This window comes from Ischnura elegans, chromosome 6, assembly GCF_921293095.1.
Source record: "Ischnura elegans chromosome 6, ioIscEleg1.1, whole genome shotgun sequence".
Classification (NCBI taxonomy): domain Eukaryota; kingdom Metazoa; phylum Arthropoda; class Insecta; order Odonata; family Coenagrionidae; genus Ischnura; species Ischnura elegans.
The window spans coordinates 17,052,853-17,076,677 of record NC_060251.1 but is presented as its reverse complement, the minus strand read 5'-3'; the positions used below and the strand labels follow the sequence as shown (position 1 = coordinate 17,076,677).

The 23,825-nt window shown below is 38.4% G+C and overlaps 1 protein-coding gene across 1 annotated transcript; it reads right to left on the bottom strand.

The window, feature by feature from the left end:
• Nucleotides 1–4,900: 4,900 nt before the first annotated feature.
• LOC124160594 lies at nucleotides 4,901–18,287 on the bottom strand. The gene is made up of 4 exons (XM_046536478.1): nucleotides 18,167–18,287; nucleotides 16,894–16,989; nucleotides 8,556–8,657; nucleotides 4,901–8,414 (listed from the first exon to the last, which is right to left on the bottom strand). Exons 2-4 carry the CDS (start codon nucleotides 16,894–16,896, stop codon nucleotides 5,985–5,987), a joined length of 2,535 nt encoding a protein of 844 aa, XP_046392434.1. The 5' UTR covers nucleotides 16,897–16,989; nucleotides 18,167–18,287; the 3' UTR covers nucleotides 4,901–5,984.
• Between the last annotated feature and the right edge of the window lie 5,538 nt (nucleotides 18,288–23,825).

Genomic DNA, 23,825 nt, shown 5'->3' with positions numbered 1-23,825 from the left:
TGATAAGTTGGTCAAAACTACAAATTAAATAATTTGTTTTGTTTTCACCACTTTAATAACTGAATTTAGTAACAATATAACATTTTAATTACTAAATATATTCAAAATATTAATTAAATTGAAATTACATTTAAAAAATTTAATTCGAGCTAATTGTAAGCCCAGCCGTGGCCCAGCTCGAGTTGACACTTCACTACCGTGTTTGTAAACAAATCTCCAAGCAATTGTTTACAAACGTAATGTCCGTGTTCCTGTCGAGGAATCGAGTAGTTTTAACTCATTTCCTTGGAATGAATACAAATTAGTTTCAGAGAAAGGTGAGCTCATTAACAAAGAGTTCCAGAATATGATTGATCACCAAAAGAATCAAAGATGGTTGATTTAGCGAGCAAGAACGAAGATGTGGATGACTAAAACGAGGTAAATTCAAATAGTTCGTACTCTGCATGGATTCGAATCTTTTAAATGTGTAACAAACGAAGACGAAATCACCAACTATCTATCTGAATATTTTAAGTCCTTGGACGTACCTGGCTTACCAAGGCACGATTTACAGCAAAGTGTAATTTCTGTGTTCATGATCTTTCGAAGCCTAAACCAACCATAACTATCCACCGGAACGTGTTTGGTGATTAAAATAATTGCTAATGAATGTGATTCACGCAACTTTACTCAAAGGAAAATTCAAAGGTGAGGAAGTCCTTATTCCGTAGATTCCATGATCTCAACTCATATGCCCTTTTGAGCTTAAACGTATTAAATTTCCAATTCGTGTTGCATTCGTGATAACGAATAAAAAATCGCATGGTCAGTCTTTCAGTTTTTGTGTTGTTTGTGCTCATGTACTAATTAAAACCCATGATTTTCTCATGGTCAATTTAACGTGCATGTTCACGAGTCGATAAACCATCCTCTGTATTTATTCCTTCGCTTCAAGTGCGAAGCTAGGATAGGGGGTTTTGGGCGCAGCTAATACCACGGGTCTGTAGGGTATAGAAAACTCGCTAAGGTAAGCGGGAAGTGTGGGGGCACGGGTCTGTAGGGTATAGAAAACTCGCTAAGGTAAGCGGGAAGTGTGGGGGCACTTCCTTCAGACATTTTTTAAGATAAATGGTTCAAAATAGTGGGTTTTGCGACTGTGTGAATAGTTAAATATGTTTTATTTGTTAGTCATCCGTCCCCCTAATATTAATGACAAAATCTTTCATAAAAAATTCTCTAAGCTCTTGGGGGGGGGGGGGGAGTTTATCTCCCAAAACCTCCCCTCGCTGCGCCACTGCTTTGCTTCGCTAAATTTATTTAGCTTCATCTTGCGCCTGATAACAATACAAAAACTGTTGTTTATCAGAAGGTGCTTGACGCAAGATATTAAACCCGAATGTGTAGGGCTCACCGTGGTGCGTTTACGCATGCAGTACGTTTAAGCAGAGCATTTTTTCCAAACAGAGATACTGAAACTGGCGCGCCTTAGGTCATTTAATGCGAATGCTGCCTCATAGGGGCTTTTTTTGCACGATATTGAGCATCAGTCAAGCGTCGGTCTGGGGTTGTGTCAACCTCCCCCCTGAATGGGCCAAGTGTATGCAACAGACTTGGACCTAAAAACATTTTTTTTACAGCTAATAACCAACCACAGCTAATAATAGCCAACAACTGAATGCGTATAATTTTTATTTCATGAACTGCTTTATTAAACCACAATGCCCAAAATTTCTTAACCTAAAATGTAAGAAAATTTGTTGAAAAAAATCCGCGTAAACGTGCTCCGATCCACCCTATGTAGATTCAATAAAGAAAATGTCTTTCTGACTGAAATTTTGGTACTCATCTACGTTGTTTTATTGAATTTGTATCCTTATTTTATTATAATAAACATGATTAAAAACGATACAGCCGCTCTTGATTTATAAATGGTGTAAGTAAACTGTAAGTTCATTGATTGTTAGGCGGTACGAAGTTCGCCGGGTCAGCTAGTTTCTTATAAAGGTAAACATTTTTATGTTTTTAGCTGAGTTTCGACGTTGCTATATTCAGTTCGGTATTTTTGGCCAAAGTTACCTATTTTTGTATGGTGAGAAGCAGTCGCCTACTAATTGTAGTATCACACGATAAAGGTCCATATATGCTGGGAATAAAATTTGGATAAAACTATGAAATTATTTTTGGTGAAAGAATTGTAACTTTATCTGGATTACAAGGGGAGTTATGAATTAGTAATAGTCTCACCTCGTCAAGCTTTCCTTACTGACCTGAGTCTGCGCTGAAAGCTCCCACCTCCCAAGGAGATCGTTTTGCCATTAGATACCCTGTCGATTTCTGAAACAACAATGCCTGTTCACTGTCCGTTTGATGTCTGTTAATAGCCTGTTGGAGATTAGTGAACAGAGTATAAATAGCCAACGAACAATCTAGGGTCACACACAAGAAGGAACAACTTACGAACAGCCTTCCAACAGTTTTACTTTGTTTGCAGCTTGTTCCTTAACAGGCAGGCAACAACCATTTCGGGAACAATAGTGAACAAGCTTATAACAGGCAGGGGCCAGTTGGTAGTATGTTTCACCGAACAGGGAATGAACAGACAAAAATGAACAAACACTAAACACCCTATCGATTTTCGTAAAAATAATGCCTGCTCGCTGTTAGTTTGGAGCCTTTTGGAGATTTTGAGAACAGATTATGAACAACGTACGAACAATTGTTTTAACAGACGGGCTGGTTGGTTATAGGATATACCTAACAAGGAACAAACAGTGAACAGGCAATAAACAGACAGGGACAGGTTGGTTATCTGTTTCACCTAACAAGGAACGAACAGTGAACAGGCAATAAACAGACAGGGACAAGTTGGTTATCTGTTTCACCTAACAAGGAACTAACAGTGAACAGGCACTAAACAGACAGGGGCAGGTTGGTTATAGGATATACCTAACAAGGAACGAACAGTGAACAGGCAATAAACAGACAGGGGCTGGTGGGTTATCTGTTTCACCTAACAAGGAACGAACAGTGAACAGGCAATAAACAGACAGGGGCAGGTTGGTTATCTGTTTCACCTAACAAGGAACGAACAGTGAACAGGCAATAAACAGACAGGGACAGGTTGGTTATCTGTTTCACCTAACAAGGAACGGACAGTGAACAGGCACTAAACAGACAGGGGCAGGTTGGTTATAGGATATACCTAACAAGGAACGAACAGTGAACAGGCAATAAACAGACAGGGGCTGGTGGGTTATCTGTTTCACCTAACAAGGAACGAACAGTGAACAGGCAATAAACAGACAGGGGCAGGTTGGTTATCTGTTTCACCTAACAAGGAACGAACAGTGAACAGGCAATAAACAGACAGGGACAGGTTGGTTATCTGTTTCACCTAACAAGGAACGGACAGTGAACAGGCACTAAACAGACAGGGGCAGGTTGGTTATAGGATATACCTAACAAGGAACGAACAGTGAACAGGCAATAAACAGACAGGGGCTGGTGGGTTATCTGTTTCACCTAACAAGGAACGAACAGTGAACAGGCAATAAACAGACAGGGACAGGTTGGTTATCTGTTTCACCTAACAAGGAACGGACAGTGAACAGGCACTAATCAGGCAGGGGCAGGTTGGTTATAGGATATACCTAACAAGGAACGATCAGTGAACAGGCAATAAACAGACAGGGACAGGTTGGTTATCTGTTTCACCTAACAAGGAACGAACAGTGAACAGGCAATAAACAGACAGGGGCAGGTTGGTTATAGGATATACCTAACAAGGAACGAACAGTGAACCGGCAATTAACAGACAGGGGCTGGTGGGTTATCTGTTTCACCTAACAAGGAACGAACAGTGAACAGGCAATAAACAGACAGGGACAGGTTGGTTATCTGTTTCACCTAACAAGGAACTAACAGTGAACAGGCAATAAACAGACAGGGACAGGTTGGTTATCTGTTTCACCTAACAAGGAACTAACAGTGAACAGGCAATAAACAGACAGGGGCTGGTGGGTTATCTGTTTCACCTAACAAGGAACGAACAGTGAACAGGCAATAAACAGACAGGGGCAGGTTGGTTATCTGTTTCACCTAACAAGGAACGAACAGTGAACAGGCAATAAACAGACAGGGACAGGTTGGTTATCTGTTTCACCTAACAAGGAACGGACAGTGAACAGGCACTAAACAGACAGGGGCAGGTTGGTTATAGGATATACCTAACAAGGAACGAACAGTGAACAGGCAATAAACAGACAGGGGCTGGTGGGTTATCTGTTTCACCTAACAAGGAACGAACAGTGAACAGGCAATAAACAGACAGGGACAGGTTGGTTATCTGTTTCACCTAACAAGGAACGGACAGTGAACAGGCACTAATCAGGCAGGGGCAGGTTGGTTATAGGATATACCTAACAAGGAACGATCAGTGAACAGGCAATAAACAGACAGGGACAGGTTGGTTATCTGTTTCACCTAACAAGGAACGAACAGTGAACAGGCAATAAACAGACAGGGGCAGGTTGGTTATAGGATATACCTAACAAGGAACGAACAGTGAACCGGCAATTAACAGACAGGGGCTGGTGGGTTATCTGTTTCACCTAACAAGGAACGAACAGTGAACAGGCAATAAACAGACAGGGACAGGTTGGTTATCTGTTTCACCTAACAAGGAACTAACAGTGAACAGGCAATAAACAGACAGGGACAGGTTGGTTATCTGTTTCACCTAACAAGGAACTAACAGTGAACCGGCAATAAACAGACAGGGGCTGGTGGGTTATCTGTTTCACCTAACAAGGAATGAACAGTGAACAGGCAATAAACAGACATGGACAGGTTGGTTATCTGTTTCACCTAACAAGGAACGGACAGTGAACAGGCACTAAACAGACAGGGGCAGGTTGGTTATAGGTTTCACCTAACAAGGAACGAACAGTCAAAAGGCAATTAAGGTGGTCCAATAACACAGATAATATTCTTTTTTCAAAAGCACTTGTAAAAAAGTACTCTTTATTTAATATATATATAAATACCCAAACAAAAATTCTTTTATATACTCTGTACAAAAATTATTTCTGAGTAACAGTATTTTTTAAAAATCTAAATTAATTTTTATAATCTTGGATCATAGAAATGTTTATGCAGACTAAATCCTCAACCATGGAAAGCATGGCTACAAATTACTTTGTACAGAAATTATCTCAAGTGTAGCAATTATTTAAAAAATTAACTTAATTTATTACTAGCGACATGAGGGCAATGAATATGCAGATTAATTATTATACCATTGAAAGAGTTACTTCAAATCTACACTGCACTAAGATAATATTTCAAGAGTAGCAATTGTTAAGAAATTAACTTCATTAATAACAAACAATATCACAGATATGTATATGCTGATTAAACACTCAACCATGGAAAGCATTGCTACAAATCACACCATACAGAAATTATTTCAGAGTGGCAATTGAAAATAATAAACTTCATGTATGAGAAACAAGATCAGTGAAATGTATATGCACATTACACACCCAAGAATGGAAAGCATTGCTACAAATCACACCATACAGAAATTATTTGTAACAAAATTTAAAAAAAATTAATACATAGCAAACGAGATCACAGAAATTGAAAATGCAGATGAACATTTTTACCATTGAAAGAATTACATCAAATCTACACTGTACACTACAGAAATAATTTCAGGAGTAGCAATTTTAAAAAACTTAACTCAATTTATTACAAAAAAGATCAGTGAAATGAATATGCTGATTAATTACTTTACCATTGAAAGATTTGCAGCAAATCACATGATACAGAAATTATTTCATTGCAGTAATTAAAAAAAATAACTTCATTTATTACAAAGAAGAACAGTGAAATGAATATGCAGATTAGCTATTCAACTGTGCAACCAAACGGAATAATCGACACATAATTATGACACCCTTGAGACATGCGAATGCACGGCTGTGCAAGGTTTGCAGGATTTATGCACTGAAGTTTTCCAGAATTTTCATAGAATTTGATGTGATCAGTATTTGCCATGATATTTGAAACCACTCTGCGGTATTTGAAATATTTAACACCTCTACTATAATCGCAATAGAGCCATCCATCAACAGGAGAATATGATTCACTGACACATAGCGCCCATCAGATAACAATGCACATGAATCATCATTCTTCTTTCCCTTGCTGTACACAGCTGTGCAATATTTTGTACTGCCACAAAGTATTCTCTGGTAGCATTTGTAATACTGTGACACATTGGCATACTCTGTAAGAATTGTTTGTTCATCCTCAGTTAGAGCACACAGATCTCCACCCCCTAGGAGAACGAAACCATCCTCGGACTGCAAACACTTCTTCAGTCTTGATGAATTTTCTATTTCGGAGCAAAATTCAATAGTTTTTTTTGACTTCACCAGCTTTGATTGCAGCTGTGGTAATGAGCGGAAGACTATGAATTTTTTGGCCATTTCCAGAATAATTGATGATGGACACTTAGATAATTTTCTGAGGTACCTGTTTTGAGCCTCATACATGAAAGCATTATGGGTCCAGAGAGGTCCAAAATTTTGAACGCCCTCGGCTACATGTGAGAGGAGATGAACATTATAACGCATCTCCTCTGGGCCAAAGTACTTCTGGAAATAGAAGGAGTAAAGCATCAATAACTTGTGGGCCGCATTAATTTCTTCCGATGTTATTGATTTCTTTAAAAGAATGTATGTGCTACTGCTTAGCATAGCCAGATGACGTAAATGCTTTTCTTTTAACAGATCTTGCAGGCTAGGAAACATGTAGAAGAGTAGCCAGGCCCTCCATTCACTCGCTCGCCATGTTGCAATATCAGTCAGAGGGCGAGGGTCCCTAATCACTGAGGAGTTGGACTGCAATCTGGAAATCCTTTTATCAATGATGCACTTTAAGTGCTCCATTCCCATTCTGTCGTTCATGCCAACCCAAAATTTATCTTTCCGTTCTGAGGCCAGAAGCAATTCCATGTGGTGCTTTGTTGTCCCAAGTAGAATGTTGTGCATATAGTCCACAACAACACTACATTCAAAATTAAAATTACTCAAATGCATGAGAGGAGTCAAACCGTTGACACCTCTGTGAGACTTGTCTTTGACCCCAGGCATATTCATACGTTCAAGAACTTCTTTTAAATCCCCACGGATGCTCTCATTTGATCTCAAAGGTGCAATCTCACCAATGGGGTATCGAATCCCCTTTCTCGTATTTTCAGCCCGTTTGTAACAAAAAGTACAGCCATGATAAGCATTAAACTTTTTCATGTTGAGTATTTTGTGCCGAGCCCCAGAATCTGCTATGCAGCATAGCGGTATGAGATGGCTTGTCACAGGCTCACCATCTTGGAGCCATTGGACTCCGTGTTCACTTAGCTCATTGGCCTCAGTCACAAATGGTTCCAAAATGTTTTCGAAATTGGGCTCCTTTTTTCCTACATAAAGGCCAGCTAATATTAAATATTTCGACCTCTGACCATAAGGCAATTCATTGATAGTGACATATATAGGCCAAACACTTTGAGTAGATGAATCTCCATATGCCAAGCCATCAAGGAAATAAGAATAAGAGAAGTTGTATGGGTTGGACAATATTCCTCCATTATCAAAATATTTCCTGTACACAGATCCACCATAAATGTCTGAGTATACTCCATCACAGGTTGGCTTCTGAAACCTATATTTCAGAACCATTTCTATGAAGTTTTTGTCCTTCAGATATGAGAGCAATTGCGACTTCATAGAAAGTGATAAAAAATAGTTCTGGGAACTTTTCATTTTTAAATTTGCCTTACACTCCTCATTTGAACAATTTCCATCTAGCAATTCATCTCTGGGCCCTAAATATTTATCACATACATGGCAAAACATATGAAATTTAACATTTCCTTCATAATTCTCAAAATTCTTGAACAGAGATTGGATTTTCTGTGGAAATCTCTTACCAGAAATTGACTGGAAAGCTCTCAGAATGTCATTCTGGGCTGCCCAAGTTAATCCATGCCTACAACCCAAAGCTAAAGTCATAAAAATGACATCTCCAGCAGTTACATCAGTGCATGGGCATAACTTTTCAAAGTACTGCCTATTGAATGGGTCATCATCATCACTTTCGGGGGGAACACTGCGGGGGTTCTGAGATTCAACGTTAGTTGGAGAGTGGCAGGGTGACAAGGTGGATTGCATTCCAAAGGGTGTTGGTGGTGCAGATACCGATGACCAGGAATGGTTCAAGCCTTGCGAACCTTGTGAAGAGTAAGAATAGGATCCATCAGAAGAAATGCCACCAGAACATTCTTCTGAAGTATCGGGCTGAGAAATGTCCTTTCTATACTGACAAGGAGGCTCCTTGTATGACTTTCGCTTCTTTCTCCTCCTCTGTCCCTGAAAAATATAAGAAATAAAATTATCAGCTGTGAAATATATAATAACCATTTCATTATGACATGAAATATTGGTAATCAATTTGGTGAAAAGTTAACCCCCAAAATAGTCAGATTTACAGAAGGAAAGTGAGACACTTACTTCCCTAACTGCCGTTGAAGGAACATCACAATCAGAGTTACTCGAGGATGTTGAGCCATCGTAAGAGACATAAGAGCAACTGGATCTTTCGGAGTCTCCTACCTGTGCATGAGAAAGTGAAAATAAACAACACACTATCAGCATCATTGGATGATGTCTACCACAGTCATGGCTCATCATTACACTTAGCACTGAAGCAGTCTTCTTTAATCTCTGGGGGATTTCACTTCAAATCAGGCAGAGGGGTGTCAGGTGACCATCACCAATTTCTCTGAAAGTTATATACTTATATGAAAGCAGTATCCTTACAATGAATAATGATCACTTTATGTCAGCTCAAAACCGAACCGTTATAGAGTTATTATCCCTTGAATGTTGCTAAGTTAGGCCTCACAGTAAAAAATGAAAAATCACATAAATGCTGATTATTGTTTCATTTAGAAGAATATGCATTAATTCACATTAAGACATAATTTTCAAGTAATTTTAAATAATAATGTACAAATAGGACTTGTTTAGTAAAAATGAGTGATTATTTAACAAAGTATTATTTAAAAAGGCCACCTTTTATTTTCTTTTAAATTTCTCTTATATACTCTGCATAAATATAAATTTGTTAGTGTCACAGCTTGTATGCATGTGTGGTTTGACCCACATTTCTGAATGTACTCCCCAGAATTGAAGTTTCTCAGGTTGTAGTTTGTGGCATAATGCTTGTCCAATTTACAACTCCAACTTATAAATTCAGGTATAAAGACACAGTATTCAATATCCTACCATGAATGACTTCATTGGGTGGGACTTCACCTATAGGTAGGCGAGGTGTGGCTATTGTTTCGACGAGGAAGAGATTTTCCTTAAGGAATGATTTTTTTCGCTTCAAGAGAAAATCGCTCTCATTACCTTCGTCGCAGACTTTTTTCCAAGATTTCTGCTTAGTATTCTTAAGAAACCTCTACTTTACACCGTGATGTGAATTTCCCGAGTTATATATTTCGTAAACGAAAGATAATGTCTACTTTATGTCAAATTTCACGTGAAAAACGGGTCCGCCATTTTGCGTTGTAAAAAAGGTCAAATGAGAACCAAAATCTTCAAAATTCATGGAAAGTATAGGCAAAGCATCAAGTCTTGGGAATATTACGTTTTTTATTCCATAAAAATCATTCCAATGCAACACCACCTGCTTAAATTCAAAGGTTTCTGAAGAAAAACGAGACCGCGCGTGTTTTTAAAAAGTTGGTCATGTTTGGGCAACTGTATCTCAGTAACGGATCGTATTGATCTAAAATGGCTCATACATCTATAGTTGGTAATCATTTATAAGCATTTAAGCCAAGTTTGAAGTCTCTATCTCAAAAAACCTCATTTTGGACTTTTGTCCAGCTTTTTTCGATTTCAGCCCACTGTGCCGTCGTTGCTAGTTTGCAATTGAAGCTATTATAAGCTATTCTAGCCATATTACCGGGGTCCAAAGAAATGAACAGACGCAGCGACCGAAATGTCTGGAATGAATGACAAAAGCTTCCTGCAGAACTATAAAAGACTAATAATGGTAACAATATGTAATATATTTGTGTTTTATATTGTATTGTTTATATGTGTAAAAGTGCATTTTGTTGCGCAATTGTTTTGGCGCCAATAGACGGGAAGTAGCGTTCCTGAACCACTCAAGCTGCGACCTTGAACGAGCTTAGTCATTACACAATAAAAAACAGTAGATACCGTAGCGACATATTTTTACGTACTCATTATCTTTGCAATTTATTCTTAATTTGTATAGGATTGGAGAAGGGAGAAGGCTAAAATGGAGGAGTTATGGAAGATATGAATCAATAAAACGTAATTAAAGAGGAGAAATGCTCCTAGAATGCTGTACAAAACACAAATATGCGGTTGACAACGCATTGTCTAATAATGACGCGTAAAGTGTGTATTCGTAGAAAATAGGTACTTAAGATTTAATTAACAAGCAAAATTTCGTTTATCGTACATTTCAGCGAAGCAGAGGTTTAAAATTAAACGAAGGTCTGTAAAATCTACCCTAGGGTAAAGGTCGGCTTTAATCATAAAAACATGAGGATGAAAATCCATCTTATTTGATAATATTTCTTAAAGTGTAACACCGGAAGACGAAAATTGAAGTCATGAGGAGAAGAGAAATAGTCCAGAAGAAGAAATGGATATCAGATGAAATATTAGACCTCATGGGAGACAGAAAGAAAATTCAAGAGATGGAAAACGGAAAGACAGAATAAAGTGCTAAGCGATGCGAACCTATGCGGTGATATACAAAATAACATCTCGCATGGAGAAGTGGGAGCTAACTATATAATTGTGAGGAACCATTTCAAGGAAAAATGCAAGTATTTAAGTGGCACGAATGCATTATATTCTGATTGTGAACGAAGGGAAATCTTAAGAGGTGGAAAGAATACCTGGAAGAGTAACACAAAGGAAGCAAAAATGATCGATGAGGAAAGAGAAGTAGAAAAGAATGAAATGAGAGCCAACATCCCATGATCGGAATTTGATGCAGCCATGCAATGCAAGAAATGAGGAAGAATAAGACTTCAGAAACGAACGATGTGCCAGCAGAGCTAATTAAAACTGCAAAAGATTAGACTTTAAACCTACTCCGAAAAATATCTGCGAAATGTACACAAGAAGAGATACACCAAGTGACATCGAGAAGAACATCATCATTCCTATTTCAAAAAAGAAGAGGACAGAGTAGTGTGTAGCCCATAAGAATGACACGAGGGTAACATGCGTCAAAAATAGCGAAAATAATCGTTTAGTGGAGAATAGAACGAGTAGCAGAATAATTCCTCTAAGAGAAATTAATTCCTCTTAAATTCGGAAACGATATAGGCACAAGTGAAACAACAACATAGAAATAGTGGTATACAACATAGAAATAGTGGTTATGGGACTGATCATGACAAAGAAAACGCAACAGAAAAATCATAGCATTTGTCAACTTGGAGAGGGCTTTTGACAGCGTGAATTTGAATTTCATAATCAGCACACTCAAAGAAATGTTAATTTTTTACATCTACCGAAGGCTTTTCCACGGTCTATTTGATAGCCAAGTAGCCGTGATTGAATTTGAACGTAAATATGAAGAAATACAAATGACGAAAGGAACGAGACAATTTGTGCACTTTTTCCGAAAAACAATATTTGTGAAATCGAGAAAACCTCCAAAGAAATGGAAGGCTTCAGGAAAATGTATCCATGGCGAAGGAAATAGCACGTTGCAATGTTTTGACGAAAAAGCAGTGATGACTGAGGAAAAAGCTTTTATAAAGACGCTGATAAAAATTAAGAGAGAATGCACAACCGGAAATCGAAAAAAAGAAATCCTAGATAAGCATTGAAAGAGAGGAGACTAGGAAAAATATTCAACCAGTAATACGAAAGCATAAAGAAGCGAAAGTTCCTAGGGAGCAGAGCAACCAGCGTTGGACGAAACAAGACAGGGAAAGCCAGTGCAATAACTCTAGGAAAGGAGGCATTTTATGCTAATCATGGACGACGAAAGAGGCAAAAAAATGAATAGCAAAAGTATTCGTTAAGTGGTGCTGACGAAGACTGATAAAAATAAAATGGTACGCTCACGTAAGGAATTGAGAAAGTGATAAGAAGAGTGGATGCAAAGAGAAGTCTTTCAAAAACCATAAGAAGAAGACGGATCAATGGCACGGAATACGATGGCCTGATGAGGACGATTTTCAACGGACAAGTGGATATGGGAAGAAAGGCAAAGGAAGGCGTCGAATAAACGAGCGATTAAGAGTGTTGGAGGGAAGAAATGCGTAAATATGAAGAAGAGGCCATCAGATGGGAAAGCGGAGCGGGTCAAACCATTATTCGAACCATCGCTCAAGAATATTTACTGACAATATTTTTCTCATAAATGTGCATGAGCAGTGATTTTAGCTACAATAAACAAACTCAGACGATTCAATAAAAATCGGAGATACTACGGGTCGATTGAATACATGAATGCAAGAAGAACAATATAAGAAAAGGGGGATTAATGGAAATAATTACTGTCCTTGCACGCACAGATTAGGACGCCTGATGTATGCTGAAGTTATTCGGGAGTTATTTTTGAAAAACAGTGTCTGATGGTAAAGCACAGGAGGGGATTCATGCGTAAGTGGAAATTTATTTTTGCAAAAAATGGTCAATATCTGCTTCTTGCACTCAGGTCTTCGATTGTTCGTTCAATTGGTCTAGCCCATTGTGCTGAGAGATCCCTAGCATGGGGTTCGGGTTGGTGTGGTGGCTAGTGTGTTGGCTTCCCACCCTGCGGGCTCGGGTTCAAATCCCGGCAGTGGCAGAGAATTTTCAGAAACTGCCCCATCCCTGCTTGAGTATTTTGTGGTGGACATTCCAAGCGCAACACTCCGTCCGTCAGATGGGACGTTAAGCCGTTGTCCCCTTGGCGCCTTTCGTCAAGAGAAGGCTAATGCCGACGCCGGGTTTCTCTCCACCCATCCTTCCCTCATGGCGCAAATAACCTCAGCTGTCGGTCGCCTCCTCCAAATACCATACTACCATACCCATTGTGCTGAGATATCCCTAGCAGTACAACGTGTTACAACATATAAGGTCGCCTCTGGAATCCAAGTAAAGTGGTCGACTAAGGATATGATATTCGAAAAGAGATAATTTATAAATTCTACTGTAGGATGAACTATTCGACATTAAGAAGACTGCTGAATGAAGGAAGCCGACGAGACGGTTATGCGGTAAGTTCAACGACATGCACCGAGTTGCCGAAAAACATAATTGCAGAAAGTTAGACCGCTGATTAAAACGTTTTCGTAGTGCTACACTCTTATTAACCCCATTTATTTTACTTGCCAAGATTATTCAAGCTATTATTGCACTTAATAAAAAGGCGAAATTGTGTTTCAGCGATCTTCAAAGTCACTTAAGATGTCAATTTTCAGACATTACTCAACGAACGAACCTTCACTATGTTGAGTAAGACTGAGTACGTTGTAAATATTCAAATGTGAAGAAAGCGCAGAAAAATCTTTGTCAATTTTGAATAATAATATCATCGGGTTCAATACTGTGAGAAAAAGTTGAAGTTGTTCGAAGTTTTATTTAATCATAGGATCCTCCAATGAAAGTTTATTTCCTCACTGAGCGGTGTGCCATTGACCAAATTGCTTTCAATTGCACGTCGTATCGTGCATCACACTACAAGCAACAGGCACGCAAAGTGAATTATTTATTTTTACCATAGTGAAAGGGCCACTAACTCTTTGGTCCCCAAGCGAATATTGTTTTATAGAATGAATTAATTGTTCATTCACTCCACACGGTATTTACCACTCATGTTTCCTGTTGATAACAACCCTACACCGCAATATAAGATGAAATTAAATGGGATTAGTTAATTTTGGTTTGAAAAATAAAATATAAATTCAGAGCCAGTCTCGTTAGCACTTCTCCACTGCGACCCTTGATAATCTGTGACAGTGCGTAAGACGTGAACGAATAAGACTACCTATTATAATATTGGAAGGGAGAACATTTTAAAATCATCATTTAACAAATTCCCTCCGTTCCTTAAAGACCTGTTTAAATAAACTTTGAAAATATTCTTTTGTAAAATTAGTAATTATAAAAAAAACATTGCAACCCATTTGTAGAGATCTTATCTAAAGTAGCCAAGTCAGAGAAGGGGAGAAGTGAAATCCTTGGAATTCTAAATCATATATGGTTGAGACCAACAGTTACAATAAAATCCAAGAAAACAAAAGCCATGGAGGTAGGAAGAAACAGAAGTGGAAAGATAAAAAACATATGTGTGGGCGAAATGATTCAGGAAGAAGCTACGGAGTTCTGCTACTCTGGTAATGTGTTGAGTAAGATTTAGTACGATGTGAACATTCAAATGTGAAGAAGACGGATAAAAATCTTGTAAATTTTGAAGAATAATAACATTGGGTTTAATACTGTGTGCAAAATTTCAAGGCGTTCGAAGTTTCATTTAATCACAGGATCCTCCAATGAATGTTTATTTCCTCATCGAGCGGTGTGCAGCTAACCATATTGCTTTCAAGGACGCCATATTGTGCATTATACTACAAGTAACGGACACGAAAATGGAATTATTTACTGTTATTTAGTGAGAGGGCCACTAACTCTTTTTTCCTCAAGTAAATACTGTATCATATAATGATTTAGTTGTTCATCCACTCCACACGGAATTTACCACTCATTTTTCCTGTTGATACAAGCCCTTCAACACAGAAAAATAGATGTAATTGAATGGGTTTAGTTAATTTTTGGTTTGAGAATGAAAATATGAATTTAGTCCCAGTCTCGTTAGAACTTCCCCTTCATAATAATCGAACCATCGGTTGTGAAAAAGGCGTTGAGTAGCGAACGAATAGGGCTAGTCGAATATTGGAAGAGAGTACATTTTAAATTCATCAGTTAAGAAATTCCCCGTTCTTTTAAAGATCTGTTGAAATAAACTTTGAAAAGATTCCTTTATGACCTTAGAAATTATAAAAAAAAACATTGCAACCCATTTGCAGAGGTCGTAGCTAAAGTAGCCAAGTCAGAGGAGTAAAGTGAAATCCTTGGAATTCTAAATCATATATGGTTGAGACCAACAGTTACAATAAAATCCAAGAAAACAAAAGCCATGGAGGTAGAAAGAAAGATAAGTGAAAAGACAACGAACAGGAAGAAGTTATGGAGTTCTGCTACTCTGGTAATACACAGGAGATTAATAACAAATGATCGTATTAAGTCAAAAAAAGCATTGCGTTAGCCAAGAAAACGCTTCGATTTAAGAGGTCTCTTATAGGGAGAGTAAATATCAGCGCTATTGCTGGGACTACGAAGAAATTGCTGAAACATTGTGAATGGAGTGTGTTGACACATGGATGTAAGACATTGGCACTAAGGAAGGGTGAGGTGACCAAACTAAAAGCAGACTTGGAGGAGAGTAGAGGGACTATTAGAGGTGGACAGACAGAATTCTAATTGAGCACATACCAAATGAATTCCACTCGGAATAAAGTAGGTATTGAAATAAAATAAAAAAATAAACTTATGGCCATAGGACAATAAATAAAGCACCAAAACCTCATACAGAATCTTGAAGAAAGAAATATTGTTATCCAAAAAAGACTAGACGACAAAGACGATGTTTCAATGCCTTTAAGTATTGGCGATGGAAATAACGTCTCTCTTCCGAAAAATTCAGGAAGCCGAGTTTAGGATTAAGCAACCATGTTACACATATTTGATCTTACTTTCAACCATATGTTTCACAAAATTATGTTTTCTTACTATGCAGGCATTAACGGAGGTGATAGATGTTCTAAAGGATAAAAAAACAGCTGAGTAGGTTAATTAGTCGTTACCCTAACTATGCATCGGAGTATCGCGAGTATCAACACAAAAATAAACATGAGATAATCTTCTTGCATGATGTTTACAAGTTAATAACCCCCTGCCAAACACCCTATAGATGACTCGCAGAGTATTATGAAGATGTAGATCTAATTCAAGGATCTCCTAATGGCAAAGAATCCTGAATTGATGCTATAACTGAATGCATTCGAAGTTAGCGATAAGTCAGCAGCCTTCGCCTCAAATTTTACTCCATCCTTAAGATATCACCGCAGGAATATATCAAAAGCTGTTGGCGTTGCGAAGAAGGCAGCTCATTACAGGGTGATAGATTTTCAATAAATATTTACGAAAGAAAAAAATTAAGATTACTTTATCACGTTAAAATACTATCTAATAACAGCATAGGAATCAATAATAAGTAAAATTGAGACATAAACGTGTTAATGATACAAAGGAACCAATATATTGCCCCCCTAAAATAGCAGCGTAATGAGCACGGTAAAACATTATCTAAGTGCCAAGATACCGAGAAGATCACTCTTCAAGGTATTCAGAGGACACAACGAATACTCAAATGTTGGTGAGATTTCAGATGCCACTAAGAGGTCTAATGGTACATTTTGAAACAAGTAAACTATTCGAGGGAAAATATGTACAAAATTCCTTCACCTCCGTCTCGAAAATCTGCATCAAGAAAACCTGAACCCAAAAAATTCCATGCATCTTATCTGTTATTCTCTCCGATAATTGATTTTTTTAAGTTCATGTATGGACAAGGCAAAAAAAATAGAACTGCTTTTTCGTACGCATAAGCACACACATCACTGCATGGAAAAATTCCTTCTATTTCCAGCAAATAGGAAAGACTAACATATCAATGGCAAATACATTTTTGGCATATAACATAGTGAAATGTTGAAAGAAGAAATCTACTTACCATTCATTCCGCACTGCCTCTTTCCAATGTGGAAGAATTCGAAGAAATAACGCTCGCATAGCTAACTCACCACTGCTGTCACAAAGACTCGATTCGCTGGAAATAATAAGAAAAAGACATTCATTAATATAATGGTGTCGTCATTCAGGAACCAGGAGAGCAAAATGCACATTAGCTGAATTATTACATCCGGCTACCATACGGCGACGAATAAATTTAGACAGGAAATGAAATTAGCGAGAAATGATAGTTAATCCACTTACAGATTCAAACGTCTTTGCTAATTGATTGGCTTTGGGCCACGTAAGTCCAAGAAGAGAAAATTAAATACGAAAACTGAAAGGTCTCGGCTGGTTGAATTCGGAGGAAACTCCCGAAGAATTGCGATATATTTGAGGAATGACAACCACCTGCCGAGTACACAAAGTAGAGGCGTCTATTTCAACACTCAAAACGAAATATCAACAACTGAGTCCCCCGCATAACACCATGTGACCGATAACATCAAGGTACGGCAGCCTGCAGTCAAATGGGACAGTCTAAAAAAATTCGATTTTCTCGGTGACAAGCTCCCGAAAACTCTCTTGAGAACTATCTTATGCCAAGAGCCCACGAATACGTGAGTACTCGATTACAAACTCTTTCAGCCCAAAGATGGGATACAATTATCATTGTATTGCATAGCTGATCTCAAGATACTTAACAAATGAACCGAGTAGCACGTACGGATGACCTAGGGTAAAGCACTTCGTCAACGATTCACAATCACTCTAATAATGCTCAAATAATGAGAATCCACCTTAGTGACAAAGTGATCACAATATTACCAATGGATCGCTGCAATGGACAATCCAACACCATCTGATACGTGAGATATTCAGGAAACATTACCGAACATAGATTACGAGGCATCGCACTCACTTATGAACAATCGAGACGTATCTCGTCTTATGATAACAATCGAATCCGTGAAAGTGAATCAACTATAACCATAATGTACGGATTGGAAAAATATTCAAACTAATCTCCTATTGACAGGAATAATTAAATCATACAAAACACATACTAAGATATCACAAAAACACATCCTTCAAGCGCTGAGGATCTTTACAAACGATAAAACAAGATCGTAGACGGAATAAAGTAGTGAACTCACGAATAATTTTCGGCATAAACACAGCACATCTAATAATATCTCAACCCCAAAAATGAAACAGCAATGAATTAGATATGAAACGTGTAAACTGTGACTTAAACATGGTTGCTCACTTACCTCTTAACTCCACGTCGGCTATCATCAGACTGATGAGGATCGCAGCTCCGCGGGAGCGAATAGCCACACGTGAGTGAAGGTCGCCCATGACGTCACGAAGAAAATGTCCCAAATATTTTCTTAAAAACTATTAAAAATGGAGTTTTTGTGTGAAATAAATTAATAGGATTTATATTAAATTAATTTTTAAAGATAATGATTTATATCAACTCGTGTAAAATAATTTAGTTATTTGAAAAATTGTTTTTACTGGAGGGGAAAAAATTACTACGTCACCTGAAGATCCCCTCTCGCGAAATTTGATTGGCTTTTGTTTTCTTGTCTTTTATTGGCTTTTGTTTACTGTCCTCGTCTTACGAAATAAATTCGTTAGCTTCGGTGCCCGGACGCCTTTGACTTAGGGACAGTTTTAGAGCTCCATTCAACCACGTGCCACTGGATTCCATTGTGAATCCTCCCCACCTCCTAACTTTCACGGCACACATTGATATTTCTCCCCCACCCCACCGCAACGGTTTTGCTAACTGTCATCGGATTATGACTCATTCATTTATTCTCGTCAATTCAAACTACTTGCACCCTGTTAGCGTAACAGTGTCTATTCCAACGGACCACCGTCTTTGACTTCTTCGACATCGATGGACATACCGGACGGACAACGGACATGCAGAGATCAAACCATCGCACAGTGGGCGGAAATCGGAAAAAGCCGGACAAAATTACAAAATGGCTTTTTTTGAGTTATAAACTTGAAACTTCGCAGGTATACTCAAAAATGATTGAAATTTATTGATATGTACTTCATTTGACATAGATCCTACCCGTTACTGAGATACAGAGGCTCAAACGTGAGCAAATTTCCATAAAAACGCCCGTCTTCAATTTTCTCTGAAAATCTTCCAAAGTAAGTGAATGGTGAAGTTATGGGTGGATTCTTGCCGAATAAAAAACCACATAATCTGTTAGCATGGTGTTTTTTCTTTAATTTTCCGTAATCTTAAAGAATACAGCCCATAAATTCTTACCGTGCAGTAACAAAATGGCGGATACTGTTTTTCGACGAAGTTTTACATTTAGGTAGAGTTTCAAATAGGTTTTCGGCAAGGTCGCGCAGAGTAACTTATATGAGAGCATTGGTTGAAGATTTCTTGAGGTTTTTATTCAGTTTTCTTTGAAATAAGTTTGCGTCGCCGGAAATTACATTGATTTTTCGATCGCGCGGCAGGGTTCTTTTCCGCGCGTCGGGAGTTGGATTAGCCGCGCCGCGGTAAGGTTATTGAAGCTGTGCGGGTTTTAACGCTCAACATTCAGCGTTTTTATGTTTTGCTTCAAGACACCAATTCTCAAATGGTCTATGGTGAAGACAGTGGAGGTTTTTCATGCGATGTACTTGCACGTTTCATCGAAGTTCATTTCGTTATCTTTGGATACGATCGAAGACCATGCTTCTATTAAAAGCGTTCAAACCTCGACAAAGTGAGTTGTTTTCCTGGGACTCATACAAAAAGACCTACCAGAAAGATACCAGCTGAGACCCTTATACCTTCTTCAATCACCGATCCCTGACCCTCAGGATTCTAATTTCGAAAACGGTCGTTTTATGACACCCTGGAGTGGAGCCCTTGGCCGTCTTAACGGAGGTATTTCCATGGGAACTTCTAGCTTTTTTAAAATGTGCATCATACCCTCAGTTCTACTTTGACATACAGATTACCATGTCTTTACTCGTTTACCATACGTTCCTCCCCGTGTACGCATTAGGGCATTGGATAACCATAGGTTCGACAAATTTATTATTTCTAAATTTTACATAGGCTTCATCCGCCATTCCATAGAAAATGCCACCTCACATTATTACATTACTTGATATCTACAAAATAATATTGGAATTGGTAAAAAAATCATTCACTCGGTAAAAAGTATTTGCTCCATTATTTATCGCGGAGGCTGAATTTAAGACAAGGCCATGATGCTCTGAAATTTCTCAATGACTTCCTGACAAAACGCATTCTATGGCCATACCTTAAGAAATGGGTAGAGAGTTCTCGATATAATGAATGATTTTTGTGTCGATACAAAAGTTGGCTCGCTGGCTCTATAACATTTCCAGAATTTGTTATGCATCACTTTCCCGATACTTCAACGACAGCTGGTTGAGTATTGTATTTTTGTTAAACAACTATTCCTCTCAAATAGATTGACTAAATAAAATTCCCCCTGTAGCTTCATGCTACAAAATTTGTATTATATTTGCCAGGCATTCCAGGGCGGCCAAAAAAATGTCGCACCTAATGTGTTAGACCACGCAGAAGAAAATTCAAACTTTAAAAACTACTGCTACTACTGCTGAGCTTGCTCTCGCGGCATCTGTGAGTTTGAGAGAGAAGGGAGACACTGCAGCAGCTCACCTAATTGCAGAAATAACAACTGCGACCCCTACTCGGGCTAAGAGAGTTCTTTCAAAGTGGAGGACGAGTGAAAAGGTCCACCCTGAGATGACAGTGGAAGAGGCACTGTCATTGATGATTGCCTCTGATTTGACCAAGCGTCAACATGGGTCTTTTCGTAGGACAGCTCTGAGCCATGGACACGAATTGTATCCCAGTTATGATAGAATAGCGATAGCAAAAAAGGCAGCTTATAACGAAGGAATTAAAATAACTGAGACCATGTGCAAAGTAAACCTTCAAGCACCACTGAACCACACCATATTGGGAACAATAGCCTGCTTAGCCACCACTTCCACCTCTCAAGAATTAAAATGTGTGGTGAACTACAGATTAATCTCTAAGTACGGTTTTGATGGAAGTTCGGGCCACTCTCAATATAAGCAAATGTGGCAACAAGTGGATGTTTCAGATAAATTCCTAGTCATGAGTTCCCTTGTATCTCTTAGTTTGATTAAAAAGCAGCAGGCAACAAAGGCGCTACAGGTAACGACTGAAGTTTCCACTTTCTCTTGGTTAATTACATTTATCTCTAAACTTTTGATAAAGAATTTAAATTGCATCGGAGGCACTTCTCACATATAGGCTCTACAATTTTAGATGACACTATCTGGGGAAATCCACTGCCGACGTCGACACGATTTTGTCATCCCATCCGCTTTAGGTGAAAAAAAGAGACAAAAGAAGTTACAAAATCAGAAAGGCATTACCTATATCGAAAGGCAGGTGGATGGTCTTAATGATTTCAACTCTGGATTTTACACTATCAAGTTCTCTTTACTACTGATCATGATCAACGGAAAAGTAATGTTTACATTGCTTACCTTATTTTCCTAATTTTTTCTTAATCTTAAAACCCATTAACCTTATTATCCTACAGGGAAGTATAGTCATTTCGAAATTAAGAAAAACGATAGTTTTAAGTTTGCAACACACTGAAGGACAGCTGAATCATGGGGTTCTAAATCTGCGGTGCAATAGCGTCGGGTATGAATAACTTAGGAGATGTAAAATATCGTTCACCTGATATCGATAAATATTCTATTGGTTTGTGTACGCTGCACTGCCACATATGATTTTCTGAATGCATATTGGATATGTCGTATCGATTGGAATTTAAACAGTGGCATTTGATAATTTAAATTTTGATTTATTTTAGTTAGGAAAGGAATGCTAAGAAAAGTTTCAGCTAAAATTGATAATATAAATTAAAATAACTATTTTGAAAAAGATGTTCGGGGATTTATTCAAACACGTACTTACAGGCAGGTGGAAGTTTGAAATTTCTACGCTCCACAAGCAAATTAAAATCACTTTCACAAATTCTGCGCACTCAAGAGAACTAAACTTTCCTTCACCACAGTCAAAGTAGAACTGAGGGTATGATACACGTTTTTAAAAATCTAGAAGTTCCCATGGAAATACCTCCGTTAAGACGGCCAAGGGCTCCACTCCAGGGTGTCATAAAACGACCGTTTTCGAAATTAGAATCCTGAGGGTCAGGGATCGGTGATTGAAGAAGGTATAAGGGTCTCAGCTGGTATCTTTCTGGTAGGTCTTTTTGTATGAGTCCCAGGAAAACAACTCACTTTGTCGAGGTTTGAACGCTTTTAATAGAAGCATGGTCTTCGATCGTATCCAAAGATAACGAAATGAACTTCGATGAAACGTGCAAGTACATCGCATGAAAAACCTCCACTGTCTTCACCATAGACCATTTGAGAATTGGTGTCTTGAAGCAAAACATAAAAACGCTGAATGTTGAGCGTTAAAACCCGCACAGCTTCAATAACCTTACCGCGGCGCGGCTAATCCAACTCCCGACGCGCGGAAAAGAACCCTGCCGCGCGATCGAAAAATCAATGTAATTTCCGGCGACGCAAACTTATTTCAAAGAAAACTGAATAAAAACCTCAAGAAATCTTCAACCAATGCTCTCATATAAGTTACTCTGCGCGACCTTGCCGAAAACCTATTTGAAACTCTACCTAAATGTAAAACTTCGTCGAAAAACAGTATCCGCCATTTTGTTACTGCACGGTAAGAATTTATGGGCTGTATTCTTTAAGATTACGGAAAATTAAAGAAAAAACACCATGCTAACAGATTATGTGGTTTTTTATTCGGCAAGAATCCACCCATAACTTCACCATTCACTTACTTTGGAAGATTTTCAGAGAAAATTGAAGACGGGCGTTTTTATGGAAATTTGCTCACGTTTGAGCCTCTGTATCTCAGTAACGGGTAGGATCTATGTCAAATGAAGTACATATCAATAAATTTCAATCATTTTTGAGTATACCTGCGAAGTTTCAAGTTTATAACTCAAAAAAAGCCATTTTGTAATTTTGTCCGGCTTTTTCCGATTTCCGCCCACTGTGCATCGCCGCGGAAACCTACGTTCTACCGACATACAGATTCATCGACGCGAAAGGTAAGTGCACGCTGGAGAAATTAAAAAAGGAATTAAACAATGTGTGAACGCGAGGTTACAGTTGGAAGGCAACCAGGCGCAAACAGCGACTTGCTGGGACGAAATTCACGTGAATGATCGCGATTAAGTGAGTGAGTAAATTATTATCAATGTGCATTTCTATTGCCATCATAATTTTCATGGCATTGCTTAATACACCGGTTGTTGGAAAATTTCCATCAAAATACGACAAATAGGCAGATGTTTGGCATTTTATGATGCAATTTCACTAGTTATCAATCCTCTCTATAGCTCCTAAAGGGGTAATAATCGATATTCCTTCGAAATAAGGGGTTTTCCGATGGACTCTCAAGAATACAAAAAACTTCTTAGTTTCCGTCTCTTATGCACGTCTTTCAGCAAACTTCTTCATTACCGTTTTTCCAGGCAGCGACCCTAAGATTGGATCTGCTTCACTGCTCCAATAGATCGTGAGTACGGAGGGAGGGTAAGATTTGGTACGAACGTGCTTGCGGTGCAGAAATTCAAGGGAGTGGTCGTGATTACTTGAGTGTTGAAGTGCAAATCCTATCTATCAAGTGCCGTCATCATAGATAATAGATTGCTTTTACGCAGCTCTCCACTCCTCTCTCCTGTCAGCTGACCTTTCCATAATTACGCCTATTAATACCTTCGTATTGAGTGAGCGATGGAATTGATTATATTTTCGTAAACCCAATCAATTGCACTTTTACGCCCCAGTACAAATTTTCAGTCGCGCACTTTAACTGGCACACAT

What these genes read in the sequence shown, in the direction of transcription:
- LOC124160594 (XM_046536478.1), bottom strand. An exon ending in CTTCAACGGCAGTTAGGGAA is followed by an intron (nt 8,415 to 8,555) that starts GTAAGTGTCTCA and finishes TATATTTTTCAG; the next exon opens with GGACAGAGGAGGAGAAAGAA.